This window comes from Rhinatrema bivittatum, chromosome 6 (assembly GCF_901001135.1).
Source record: "Rhinatrema bivittatum chromosome 6, aRhiBiv1.1, whole genome shotgun sequence".
Taxonomy (NCBI): Eukaryota; Metazoa; Chordata; class Amphibia; order Gymnophiona; family Rhinatrematidae; genus Rhinatrema; species Rhinatrema bivittatum.
The window spans coordinates 6,448,083-6,462,736 of record NC_042620.1 but is presented as its reverse complement, the minus strand read 5'-3'; the positions used below and the strand labels follow the sequence as shown (position 1 = coordinate 6,462,736).

Genomic DNA, 14,654 nt, shown 5'->3' with positions numbered 1-14,654 from the left:
TTGATTTTGACAGTGATGCTTTTGTCACAGCATTTAAATGCATTTCTGATGTCCCAGGCCACTTAATTTCAGCCTCTACCTCCTTTCTCCATATGAAGCAAGGGACTCATAATGTAGGGCAGAATGCTGCAGAGTTCTGCATAGTCGCAGGAGAAGCAGACTGGCATAACAAGACCCTTCTTGCAGCCTTCTGGAATGGATTAGTGGATTGAATAAAAGATGAGCTGACCTGCCAGGAACTGCCTTTAGAGCTAGATGCCTTGATCCTCTTGTGTCTGGATTCCTGTGTTCAAGAGCAATCGGAGTTCCAACCTTCCACCACAAGCCCTACATCTCACTTAGTCACACGGAATCAGTTCCTTAGGCCTGAGCATCCTATGGAACTGAGCCATATGGTCACGTGCCTTTTCAAATGGAGAAAGATTGCATGAAGTCCATGTAAGCCCTGGTCTGGTTAACATTCATCCTCAATGTCACAGGAGTAAATTCTTTTGGACCTTGTTGATGTTTCTCTTAATCATGAGGCCCAGCATCTCTCAGTCTCTGTCTCCTTGCATTGGCTATTCGAATCAGTGGACAACCTAGTCCTCATTGACTCCGGGTCAGCAGGCAATTTCATTAATCTGGATTTTGTCTGTCTGCTTGGAATTCCTATCTGGCCCAATCCTGCACCAGTCTCTTGTTGCCTTTGAAGGTCAGCCCTTGAACCGAGAAGGGGCATAGCAGGTCACAGAGGATCTGAATCTACTAAAGGGTATGTGGTACTCTGAAGCCATTTCATTCTCGGGACTCAAATTGCTTTCCTGTACAGTTCTCCTGAAGTTATCATGGCTTTAATTACATAACCCACTCATGGACTGCTGTTCAGGGCAGCTTGTATCTTGATCCCCTCCTTGCGTTCCAGATCCAGGGGTCTATAGCCTCCACCCTTGTTGCCTCTATAGTGGAAATACTCCCAGGCCTCTTGACTTGGTACCATAAATTTTCAGACGTTTTTAGCAAAAAACAAGCAGAGACGTTACCTAAGCATCAGATGTATGATTGGACTATCAAACTACTTCCTAGAACTATGCCACCATGTGGCCAGACATACCCCTTGTCATAACCAGAAATTAAGGCCATATCTGAATATATTCATGAAAATCTGGTCTGAGGCTTCATTGGAATATCAATTTACCTCACAATCTCTCTTTTTCCCTAAACTTTATGTCACAAAATTTCCTAGCACAACAATTCTTACAAAGCCATTTCAATCACCAGCAAAGTCGCCTCTTGTTCTCAGTACTCCCTCTATTATGGCCATGGGGAACCACTGTCAATCTCTGTGGACACAAGACAAGGTCATCAGGTGATGTGAATTTTATGAGTTTCCAGCAGACAAGGATCCTCCTCCTCCAAGAACCTACAAGTGCTCAAGTCTCTTTGCAATCCACGTTATCTCAGATTGTGAAGCATCCTAGTTTCAGAGCATCCTCTTCCATTTAATGCAGAAGTGTTTGAACCTCAATCTGGTGTTGATGGCGTCTTCAGGTTTTCATGGCAGGACTATGGACAATGGCCTCCATCCTCACAGTTGTAACACTGGGAGTTCCCTTTGTGAGGATGTATTGATGCCTTTGATCATTGTACTCTAGGGTTGGTAGTCTTGCTGGCATAAGCCAGCAAGTAGATTGTTGGCTTTAACTTGGCTCTTGGGTATACTGGGATAGAGAAGATATGGATTTTGGGCTTCAGATAAGGATTTTTCCCCTTGGGTTTTGCACCATCTGGAAGGTTTCAGCTAGATTAAGGATATTTTCTAAAGTCAATGTGTGATGCTACTGAATTCAACTTTGCATCTGGGGCTCTAAACTTTGAGGAAGTGCTCCAGTAATACTACTTTGGTTATATCTGGCCCAGTTGTGCCTTCCCAGTTCAACCAATTCCAGGAGCAGTTGTGGGGCTGGTAATATAGGTATGGGGGATTTTCCTAAGGCCTGGACAGGTTTCAGGACTCTGTCCAAACCTCTCCAAAAAGGGCCTTCTTTACTGCCTGATACTCGGCTCAGTCGCTGAGGTTAGCTATCTGCTCTACCAGTGAGCAGATTCCAAAGACATTTCTCATCCACCAGGCCATATGAGAACTCATCTCAAGGTTTATGATGAAGGTGTTAAGGTGATTTTCAGGAGGAAAGGAGCTTCAGGGGGAGGTTGACTGCTTGCACTCTGTAATCTAAGTTAAGTATGCCTGGTAGACTTGCTGCTGCTGGAAATTACAGGCCGGTTAGCCTCATCTCAGCGGTGGGAAAATTAATGGAGACTCTGCTGAAGGAAAGTGAACTATTTACAATCCAACGGGGTTGCAGGATCTGAGGCAACATGGCTTTATCAGAGGAAGATTGTGTCAAATGAATTGACCTTTTTGATTGGGTGACTAGAGCCGGCATTCAGATAGGGTGTGCTGGGCAGTTGCCTAGGGTGCTCTGAGCTGAGGGGAACCCTGGTAACTGCCAGCATTACCCATTCCACTACAGCTGAATAAAGGCCTGCCAGGGCCACGATGGACACTATCCTACTGTGGCCAAAGAGAGGCCTGGGGGGATGGGGGGCAGTGAATTTCACCCAGAACATCATTTGCCCTACAGCCAGCCCTGTGGGCATGTAGATAATCAGATCAAGGACAAGCACTGATGTGATTTATCTGGATTTCAGCAAAGCTTTTGACACTGTCGCACACAGAAGGCTCATGAACAAAATGAGAAGCCTGGGAGTGGGCTACAAATTGGAGGAATAGATTACAAATTGGTTGATTGCCAGTCAACAATGAGTATCTGGGTCTGGTTCTGTTCAATATATTTGTGAAGGGTTAGAAGGAAAGGTTTGTCATTTTGCGGATGATACTAAGATTTGAAACTGAGTGTATACACCCGAAGGAGTGGAGAGATTGAGAAGTGCTTTAAGAAAGCTTGAGGAGTGGTCGAAGGTTTCCCAGCTGGGATTTAATGCCTAGAAGTGCAGAATTGTGCATCTGGGTACAGAAATCCAATCGAGATCTATGTGATAGGGGTGAAAGACTGATGTGCACGGACCAGGAAAGAGACCTCGGAGTGATAGTTTCTGATTATCTGAAAGTAGCGGAGTAATGTGACAACGTGGTGGCTAAGGCCGGAGGGGAAATGGGCTGCATTGAAAGGGGCATAAAGTAGGAAAAAGGAGGTGATAATGCCACTGTACAGGTCCTTGGTGAGGCCTCACCTGCAAAATTGTGTTCAGTTCTGGAAATCATATCTCAAAAAGAATAGAGACAGAATAGAAGTGGTCCAGAGAAAGGTGAAAAAAAAGGTTTTGGATCTGTACCCAAAGACTTATGAGATGAGCTTGAAGGATCTAGGTATGTATACTGTGGAGGAGAGTAGGGACAGGGGAGATATGATACAGACTTTGAAACACCTGAAAGACATTGATGATGCATGGGAATGAAGCCTTTTCCAGTGGAAAGAAAGCTGTAGAGCAAGGGGACATAATATGAAGCTTCAAAGGGAACAACATCAGGAAATATTTCTTCATGGAGAGGGTGTTAGATGCATGTAATGTCCTTCTGGAAGAGGTGGGGAAGACCAGAGAAGTCATGAAATTCAGAAGGGTGTGGGACAAACACAGAGGATCTCGAATGGCTAAGGGATGGAAATGAAGATAAGGGTAACCTGCATGGAGCAGCGGTTACTAGCCTAAAACAAAGCTTGCTGGACAGCATGGATAGACTATTGGGTCTTTTTCTGTTCTCATGTTCTATGTTACTATGTAACATAGAGAAGAAAAATGCAATAAATAGATAATAAGAATAATAACTTACATCTGCTACTGTAGGGAGAAGAGTTATGAGTTCAAACCCTACCTCCCTTTAAATACCTCTTATTTACCCAGTGACTCTCCTGTCCATCTGCTAGAGAATTAACCAAATTGATTGTCTGAAGAAAATCTTTTTTATTCTAGTTACACAGGGCTAACATAATGACACTTCATCAGGAAACACACAAGCAATTAGATTATTACTGCTTATTTTATATCTGGCTGTCTGATCACAGATTAATTGCTGGCATTCACTGTCCCTGGCTGAGACTTGCATGTAAAGGGTTAATAATTTCTCAGCACATGGGACCTACAGTGGGACACTCAGTCTGGATCTTCAGCAGGCTGGTCTCTCTGTGGGCTAGATCTCTGGACAAGGTGTCCAGAGCTGAGAAGGGCTTCACCTTGTCACTTGCTAGCAGCAAGATTCGCTCAGCTCCTCTGCACCAAGACCTCTTTGAGGGAACCAGTCTTTTTCTCCACAGCAGGTGCGTGGAGCTTGACCAGGGGAGGCGACAGCACTCAGATAGGCCATGTCTTTCTCTTCATAGGTAACGATCAACTGACTAAGATGACAACAACCCTGAGCGCTTGCACCCTTGCTGCTTTTAAGGGCTCACCTATGCATAATTTAGCAGCTTCATGCATAGTCAGGTGAATGCATAATTAAGGCTTTATATTTGCAGATTTTCCCACTCTTTTGCCAGTCCTTTGTGTGCTGGCACAGTTCAGCAAGCCGTCAGCCTAATGACTGCCAGTTGTTCATTTCTGACTGTAAACTGATAAGCCCTATCCCCAGATGGACACTAGGAGCCATAAAAAGAGTCCTCTAGCATTTACTCTTGTGTACATTCACACTGCACCATTTGTGCATGTGCTTTTCTTGGCCCCATTTGGCTCCAGCCAGGCAAGTTGGGGGGCCATAAATTTGCTGAGCTTAGTCACATACAGAGCAATGAGAAGCTTCTCTCATGTTTGCATTTGGCTGAACATAGCCAAATGCCAAAGTCCATTTTTTACTGATGTCAGAGGGTCCACCTTAGCTGCTTGTCCTGTTAGCAAAAATTGGGATATTCCCTACACTACTAACTCAAACACAACAAAACAAACTTCTGCTGGTTCTCTTGCAGGGTGCCGTGCAGTGTGTGCCACTGCAGAGCGGGTCTTGCTTCCTCTTCATCCTCCTGAAATTACTGTCCCGGCACAGATTGGCATAAATGCTGCTGGGGACTGCTGCCAGTCCGTGGATCAATGGTTGAGAAATACTGGTGTATAGGAAATGTACAAGGGTGTTTCCTGTCTGTGTCCTACTGTCTGGTACAGGCCCTCCCCCCAGATAGGCCATTACCTATGTGGATCCTGCTGTCTGGTAGAGGAGCCCCCCTCCTCAGATAGGCCATTACCTGTTTGGATCCTGCTGTCTGGTACAGGATCCCCCCTCCTCAGATAGGCCATTACCTATTGGGGTCCTTCTGTCTGGCATGGGATTTCCCCTCTAGTGTGTAACCTTTCTGGGTCCTGATGTATGGTGCAGGATCTCTGGATGGGACATTGCATGCTTGTTTGCTTCCTGGTATTTTAGTATCGGGAGTCTCCCCTAAACATCTGTCCATCTGAATTTGTAATGTTTCTCTTGCTAGAGCCCCCCCACTTTGAATCCATCATGGAGGATATTGACATTGAGATCAGCGAGACGGCACGCTTTGCTGTGGTGGTGGAAGGAAAGCCGATCCCTGACATTATGTGGTACAAAGTAAGTTTCTGAAGTCATTCGGTAAGCTCTCAGTCAATCTGGTAGCCTTTGGACATTGCTGCTATAAAATGTCTCTGGTTTCTTTTCCTTTCAGAGTGAAACTTTGCTGGCAGAGAGCAGTCACTTCAGCTTTGTGTACGATGACAATGAATGCTCCCTCGTAATCCTGAACACTGCTGAGGAGGACAGCAGCGTTTACACCTGCATTGCTAGAAACCTAGCGGGAGAGGTCTCCTGCAAAGCGGAGCTAGTGGTCCGAACAGGTAAGCACAGTTGTGGCTCCAACCCCACTGCTCTACCAACTGTCTCCCCTCTCCACCAAGGAGAGGTGGGTCCCTCTGATTTACTGGTGCTAATCCCTTGACCCAATGCTGCTGGAATCATAGACAACCAGGGCTGACAGGAACCTCAAGCAGTAATTGAATCCCCCCCACCCCCGGCCTATATCTGTATCATCACGGTCAGAGTTCAGCCTCACCTTCTGTTACAAACTGCCAGTGACTGAAACTCCACTCCTTCCCTAGCTCCTTTCTCCCAATACTTAACTGTATTCCTGGTATCTAACCTAGTTCTTCTCTCCTCTAAGGCAGCTCAGGAGGCATTTATTGAAAGGCACAATTCAAGAAAATTTAGTCCACCTAGCTGCCAAAATGCTTTCTGGTCTTACAGCTTTTGGGTAGCATGGCTTATAGATGGCCATCCAGAATCAGTATTTAGTACCTGGCTCTTAATTCTAGGAGAAGCAAGGAGCTTGAAAGATAAGAAAACACAGAAACATAGAAATGACGGCAGGAAAGGACCAAATGGTCCATCCCGTCTGCCCAGCAAGCTTATGGTAGTTTGTGCTGAACCGTGTTGGTTACCCCCATGCTTTTCTGTTTCCCAGACTATAAAAGTCGGGGCCCTCATTGGATGCTGTTGAATCCAATTTCCCTTTATGCCTTGCTGTTGACGCAGAGAGCAATGTTTGAGTTGCATCACAGTAACAGTCTTGTTGGTTAAGGGTAGCAGCCGCTGCATCAACAAGTTACCTCCCATACTTGTTTCCCCAAACCGTAAAAGTCAGGGCCCTTGGTTGCTGAACAAATCCAATTCCTCTTTTCCTCCTGCCGTTGAAGCAGAGAGCAATGATGGAGTTGCATCAACAGTATCAAGGCTTAGTGATTAAGGGTTATAACCGCCGCACCATAAAGTTATTGCATGCACTCTTTTCTTTTCCATCCTTCAGCCTTTAGGGATCCTCAGTATTTATCCCACGCCCTTTTGAATTCTTCATTGTTTTCATCTTAACCACCTGCTCTGGAAGGGCATTCGAGGCATCCACTACCCTCTCTGTGAAGAAATATTTCCTGCGTTGGTTCTGAGTCGTCCTCCCTGGAGTTTCATTTTGTGACCCCTAGTTCCACTGATTTCTTTCCAACAGAAAAGGTTTGATGTTTGTGCATCATTAAAACCTTTCAGATATCTGAAGGTCTGTATCATCTCTCCCCCTGCACCTCCTCTCTGCCAGGATACACATATTTAGGTCGTTCAACCTCTCCTCATAAGTCATTTGATGGAGACTCACCATCATTTTGGTCGCCCTTCTCTGGACCGCCTCCATCCTGTCTCTGTCCCTTTTGAGATACGGTCTCCAGAATTGAACACAATACTCCAGGTGAGGCCTCACCAAGGACCTGTACAAGGGCATCTTCACCTCCTTTTTCTTATGACTTATTCCTCTCTCTGGGCAGCCCAGCATTCTTCTGGCTTTAGCTATCGTCTTGTCACATTGCTTCACCATATTCAGATCATCAGACACTATCACACCAAGGTCCCTCTCCCAGTCCATGTGTATTAGTCTTTCACTGCCCATCACATCCAGCTCTTTTGGATTACTGCACCCCAGATCCATGACTCTGCATTTCTTGGCATTGAATCCCATCTGCCAAATCTTTGACCACTCTTCAAGCATTCGTAAAATCTCTTTTCATTCTCACTACTCCTTCAGGTGTGTCCACTCTGTTGCAGATCTTGGTATCATCCTCAAACAGGAAAACTTTACCTTCTATCCCTTCTGCAATGTCACTCACAAAGATATTGAACAGAACCGGTCCCAAAACCGATCCCTGTGGTACTCCACTTAACACTGTTTTCTCTTCAAGGCAGGTTCCATTTACCATTACATGCTATCTTCTGTCCATCAACCAGTTTGTAATCCACGCCACCTCCTTGGCGCTCACTCCCAAGCTTCTCATATTATTCATGTGTCTCCTATGTGGGAACATATCAAAAGCTTTACTAAAATCCAAATAAATCACATTCGGGCCGATACAGTAAAAGTCGTGGGAGAGCAGGCCAGTGCTCGCTCTCCCGGCGCGTGCACAGGCCACTCTCCTGTGCACACAATTTAGTATCGGCCCGCATGCAAATGAGGCCCACGGTAAAAAGAGGCGCTAGGGACACTAGCGCATCCCTAGCATCTGTTTTTTGACAGGAGCGGCAGCTGTCAGCGAGTTTAACAGCCTACGCTCAATTCTGACGGCATCTGTTCTCAAACCCCGCTGACAGCCGTGGATTTGGAACCCGGACGCCTGCAAAATTGAGCGTCCAGTTTTCAACCCGCGAGCCGTGGGCTGATTTTAAAATTTTTTTTTTATTTTTAATTAATTTTTAACTTTTGAAACCTCCGACTTAATATCGCCATGATATTAAGTCGTAGGGTGCACAGAAAAGCAGTTTTTACTGCATTTCTGGGCACTTTTCCAGTGCCGGCAGAAATTAACGCCTACCTTTGGGTAGGCGCTAATTTCTGAAAGTAAAATGTGCGGCTTGGCTGCACATTTTACTTACTGAATCGCGCGGGAATAACTAATAGGGCCATCAACATGCATTTGCATGTTGCGGGCGTTATTAGTTTCGAGGGGGTTGGACACGCATTTTCGACGCGCTATTACCCCTTACTGAATATTACCCCTTACTGAATAAGGGGTAAAGCTAGCTCGTTGAAAACATATGTCCAAACGCGGGATAACGGTGTGCTCTGCTGGAGTGCACTGTACTGTATCGGCCTGAAAGAGATTCTTCCCCGATCCAATTCTCTTGTCACCCAATCATAAAAGTCAATCAGATTTGTCTGACAGGACCGTCTCCTGCTGAATCCGCGCTGCCTCGGGTCCAGCAATCCTCCTGACTGTAGATACTTCCCTCTCCTTTCCTTCAGCAGAGTCTCCATTAATTTTCCCACCACCGAGGTGATGTAACCGGCCTGTAGTTTCCCGCCTCCTCTCTGCACCCACTCTTGTGAAGCGGTACCACCACCGCTCTTCTCCAATCACTCGGCACCACTCCCGTTTCCAGGGATCTATTGAACAGGTCACACAGCGGAGCCGCCAGCACATCTCTGAGCTCCCTCAGTATCCTGGGATGAACCTCATCAGGCCCCATGGCTTTGTCCACTTTCCAGGGATCTATTGAACAGGTCACACAGTGGAGCCGCCAGCACATCTCTGAGCTCCCTCAGTATCCTGGGATGAACCTCATCAGGCCCCATGGCTTTGTCCACTTTCCAGGGATCTATTGAACAGGTCACACAGCGGAGCCGCCAGCACATCTCTGAGCTCCCTCAGTATCCTGGGATGAACCTCATCAGGCCCCATGGCTTTGTCCACTTTCCAGGGATCTATTGAACAGGTCACACAGCGGAGCCGCCAGCACATCTCTGAGCTCCCTCAGTATCCTGGGATGAACCTCATCAGGCCCCATGGCTTTGTCCACTTTCCAGGGATCTATTGAACAGGTCACACAGTGGGACCCGCCAGCACATCTCTGAGCTCCCTCAGTATCCCAGGATGAACCTCATCAGGCCCCATGGCTTTGTCCACTTTCCAGGGATCTATAGAACAGGTCACACAGCGGAGCCGCCAGCACATCTCTGAGCTCCCTCAGTATCCTGGGATGAACCTCATCAGGCCCCATGGCTTTGTCCACTTTCAGTTTCCCCAGCTCTTCCCATACATTCTCTTCTGTAAATGGAATTTCATCTTCCTCATCTCATCTTCTCAGCCAGCAATGGTCCTTCTGAAGTATTTGTTTAATATTTCTGCCATTTCTTCATCTCTCTCCACACATTGTTCCTTGTCACCTTGTCACAGGTGTTAAGTCTTGAGGATCCCCTAAAATTAACATAAAAGCAGAAAATACTACTTTTCCGTAGTTCCTCTGACTTAATATTGTGGTGATATTAAGTCGGAGGAAATTAAAAAAGGAGTAAGGGAAAAAAAAAATATATTAAAAAAAAATCCTCTTGCCGGCGTTCAGGTTAGGAGAGCGGAGTCTCAATTAACGAGCATCCATTTTCCTAACCCCATGGCTGTGCACAGGTTAGGGAAACTCCTCCTGGGCATCTGATGCCAGGGAGGCGCTAGGGATTCGCCCTGGGGGAATCTGCACTACTGCGGAGCGCAGAATTTGCGCAGAATTCCCCCCTGCACAGAATTGTCAAATTCTGAACAGAAAATGGCAGAGGAGACCCCGGCATGTCGCGAACAGAGCACACGAAGATGAAAGCCCCCATGTGCCACAGGACGTGCTTCACTCGTGGCGAAGATGAAGGTCCTGGTGCTCCGTTCGCGGTGAAGATGAAGGTCCCGGTGTGCTCTGGGATGCGCTCCATTCGTGGCGAAGATGAAGGCCCCAGCATGCAATTCACAGCAAAGAAGAAGGCCCCCCTCAGGAAGATGAAAGCCCCGGTGAGAGTGAATGTGTGTGTGAGAGGACAAAGAGAGCGGAGGGGAGTGTGAGAGAGAGGAGGGGTGGGTGAGAGAGCAGGGGGGAGGGGGTGAGAGAGGGGGAGGAGGAGGGTGAGAGAGCAGGGGGTGTGTGAGAGAGGGGAGGGGAGGGGTTGTGAGAGAGAGCATGGGAGGTGAGAGAGCGGGGGTAGGGGGGAATGCTTGAGTGTGGGTGCCAGAGAGAGGGAGCCTATATGAGGAGATTGTGAAGGAGTGTGTGTGTGTGAGAGAGATTGGGAGCGGGTGTGTATGAAAAAGGGATTGTGTGTATGTGAGGGTGCAGGCCTGTGTGAAGGGATTGTGTATGTGTGAGACAGAGCCTGTGTGAAGGGGTACGTGAGAGAGAGACACAGGTAGCCTATGTGAGGATGTATGTGTGAGAGAGAGAAAGGGAGCTTGTGTAGGTGTGTATGCAAGAGAGAGGGAGCCTGTATGAGGGTCTGTGTGTGTGTACTAAAGAGTGGGCGAGAGAGAGGGACAGATGGAGCCTGTGTGAGGGGCAGTACTGAGAACAGGATCAAACTCTGGGATGGCAATAGAGTGGAAGGGGTTGAGCCTAGAGGTGGAGGGGAGAGATACTGGCAGGTGGAGGAGTTGGGGCATGAGAGGGTAAAGTGGCCAGGGGAGTACGGAGCGAGAGTGGAAGGGACACTCTTACAGTGAATTTCTAGGGAAATTCTGCTCAAAATATTTAAAATTCTGCATCTCTAAGTAATAACTATTTTCTTTATTAATTTAAAATGTAATTACTTAAAGACTCAGACAAATTTTGATGACCACTTGAGGTAAACTGCAAACTAGCAGAATGTAATTTAACTTTTACATTTCAAGAAAACAATTGTAAAGAAAACAACCGACAGAGAGTGGTATCAGAATATTGCTTAGTGTTTCCAGTCTCATGGGCTCTTGCCCTTACAGGGCACAGCCCCTCTCTTGGCTTCAACACCGTTTTTGATCACGTCATTTACCAACTCTCTGAGGGTTTGTCCATTTCCTTCTTTTTATTTTTAAAGTGCAAAAAAGCCTCCCCTCAATTACCCGTGTTTTTTAAAAAATATACACCTTATATTACCCACTATATCTACTTATTAAAACATAATATTTCACTTCAATTATGCTTGTCTCTTTGAGCTGTGTTTACTTTCCACTACTTTACCCAGATGAATCGCCCGACATTGACAATGTTTCGGCGCGCTCCTCGCGCCTGCTTCAGGGGCTATCGTTCGCTCTCAACCATTTAATTCAGCGTATCAAGGTTCTTCCTGTGTTCTCCTCATTCAAAGATGGCGCCATAAATACTGAGGTTGTGAGCCAGTATATAATATATTTTTATTGGATTACTTAAAGACTGTCATGTAAATTGTGTTATTTTGACCAATATAAAGTTTGCTGAATTTTGCAGAATTTTAAGTTTTTGTGTGCACAGTTTCAAATTTGTTTGCACAGAATTCCCCCAGGAGTAAGGGATGCACAATTTCCCCTAGCGCCTCCTTTTTAACACAGTGGCTTATTTGCCTACTGCATTGCGCGCCTGGCAGAGGTGGATGGTTACGTGTTAGGAAAGCGGGCGCCCAGTTTGGAGACACAGTTTTAGCGTGGCCGTCGTGCATTGGCCTGAATGAAGTTACTAGGCAGGGCCGGTGCAAGGGGATTTGGCGCCCTAGGCGAGCCTTCTTCCTTGCGCCCCCCCCCCCGGTCTCGGCCCCGACTCCTACCTCATTCTCAATCACGCCCGCTGACTGGGGTTTTCTGGGTCGCGAGCAGATTGGGCACTGCTTGCGGCCCGCCAAATCTCCACTCCTCTTTGCCACCACTTGCGGCCCCATATGGCTCGCACCCAGTGGCGCACCAAGGGTCTCCGGCGCCCAGGGGCCAATGCATTTGTGTGCCACAGAAAATCAGTGGCATCTCTAGACAGAAGAATTTGTTTTGGGTGGGGGGGGGGAGCCAAAATGACATTTCTTCATCTCACCCACCTCTATAGCATGGATCCTGCTTTAAAATTGGTTATAAAAAAAAGTGTTGTAAGTCCAAAGGGTCCTCTGCATTATTTTAAAAAGCTGGCCAGTTTCACACTTCTAGTAAAACTACTATAAAATTATTTGATAGCCTCATTCAACTAATTCTATATGGATTATGAGAGTGAAGTCTGGAATATATAGGAAGGGACAGAATGTCAATACAAATCCTGCACCTCCAGTTCTGTATCTCTGTGCATCCACTGAAATTCCCCCCAAACAATGGAGCTTGGATGTTTCCCTTACAGCTCATCATATTAAAATATATTTTCAAATTCTGGTGTCACCTCACAGTAACAGCAGCACAAACACCTTCCACTGCCAGACACATTGTGAACTAACACAAAGCACCGCAAAAAAGACACCCAAAATCTATACTGCAATCCCATCATAACATAACAGTAATAACACCAAGGACTCAAACAACAATACCCTACCTGTGAATAAGCAAGGGTAAATATTACACTGGGTCCTAGAATACCAATACACCACCTACTGAGGAAACAAAACAAACCCGATTGCTATAGATCTCTATACAGACACTATATGATAGCAGAATCTCTCATCATGGTCACACACACAGAGCAGAGACAGACCCTCACCAAATACAGAATACAAAATAAAGGAGCACAAATTAGAAAAAACTGAAATGGAAACCCCAAGAAGCCAGACTCTGTGTATTAGCAATGGAAAAACAGAACAACCATTCCTCATAAAACAAATAAAATCAAGAAACAAAGCATCAGTTATAATAGTAAAACCATACTAATAAAATATTTTAAAACTACTGATAAATAGAATTTCTATTAATTAAAATCATATATATTTTTTACAATTTCCCAAACACCAATAAAATATTTCAAAACAGTACATATATCAAATAACACACAATAATTAAAACTAATAAGGATTTTAAAAAGCCCCTGCTGTCCATACATGGGAGCTCTTGATTTCCAGTCACCCTGATATTGTCGAGGATTAGGAGGTTATCCTCTCTCTCTCACACATACTCACATGTCCATTCTCTCTCACACATACACTGTCACATACATACACATTCATGCTCTTATACCCAACCATAACCTCTCGCTCTCACAGACACTGACACACTCAGGCACTCTCTCCCCCTCCACACACACCCCCACACAAACTCTTACTCCCCTGGATTTTCTCATACACACTCATGCTCTCACTCTCACTGGCTCCCTCACATACACACAAACACACACTCCCAGGCAAGCTCCCACTCGTTCTCACACAGACACACACACACACAGGCAAGCTCCTAGTCATTCTCACACTGAACCCCAGGCAGGCTCCCATTCATTTTCACACCACTCCCTCCCCATCCCCCAGGCATGCACACATTCAGTCTCACACACACAGACCCCCAGGCAGGCACCAATTTATTCTCACACACACACATACACCACAAACAGGCAGGCACCTATTCTCACACATACAAACCCCAGGAAGACACCCATACATTCACAGACACACCCTCAGGCAGGCACCCATGCATTCACACACATACACCGCCAGACAGACTCCCATTCATACACATGCACACAATAAAGGCAGAGACCCCCTCTCTTTCTTTTGCCAGCAACCTCAGAGCCTCTCTCATTCTTCTGCTGCCACTGTCACTGCTGCTCTATGGCTATTGCGGAGGTGCTGATTGCTGCTATTGGCACTGAAGCCCATTCTGCTGCCTCCTCTGTGCAGGCCCCATGGGCTTCCAGTTCCTCTATGCTGATCTCGTACATTGTGAGATCCGCATAGAGAAAGTGCTACTCTTGCACATTCCCAAAGATTACATGTTCCAATCAGTAAAAAGTAATTTATTTCTTTTTACATTTGCTGTCTGATCTTAGTTTTCTAATCGGTTGGTCACAGGCTTTTTTTTTTTCCACCTTCCCTTTCTTATTTTTTTGCCAATTCCTTTTATAACATATTTCTTTTCTCTCCATCTGTCTGCTTCCCTCAAACACACAGTCAGGTTCTCATTCTCACATGCTTTCTCTCTCTCACATACACAGGCACTCATTCTCACATGCTGTCCCTCATACAATCATTTATACACAGTCTCTCTCTTGCACATGCTGTCTAACTCTCACTCCCACATGCTGTCTTGCTCAAGCACAGGTTCTCACTGTCACATGCTCTCTCTCATACAATCATTCCTACACACAGGCTCTCACTGTCACATGCTGACACACACACAGGCTCTCTCTCACTCCCACATGCTGTCCTGCTCAAGCACAGGCTCTCACTGTCACATGCTCT

General features: G+C 46.1%; 1 protein-coding gene across 1 annotated transcript in view; it reads left to right on the top strand.

Moving 5' to 3' along the window:
• The window catches only part of SPEG (striated muscle enriched protein kinase), a 497,600-nt gene that overhangs the window by 286,770 nt on the left and 196,176 nt on the right, over positions 1-14,654 (top strand). Inside the window, exons 21-22 of the mRNA XM_029605011.1 lie at positions 5,469-5,581; positions 5,676-5,844. Coding sequence (XP_029460871.1) covers positions 5,469-5,581; positions 5,676-5,844 — 282 coding nt within the window. The remainder of the gene's footprint in view (positions 1-5,468; positions 5,582-5,675; positions 5,845-14,654) is intronic.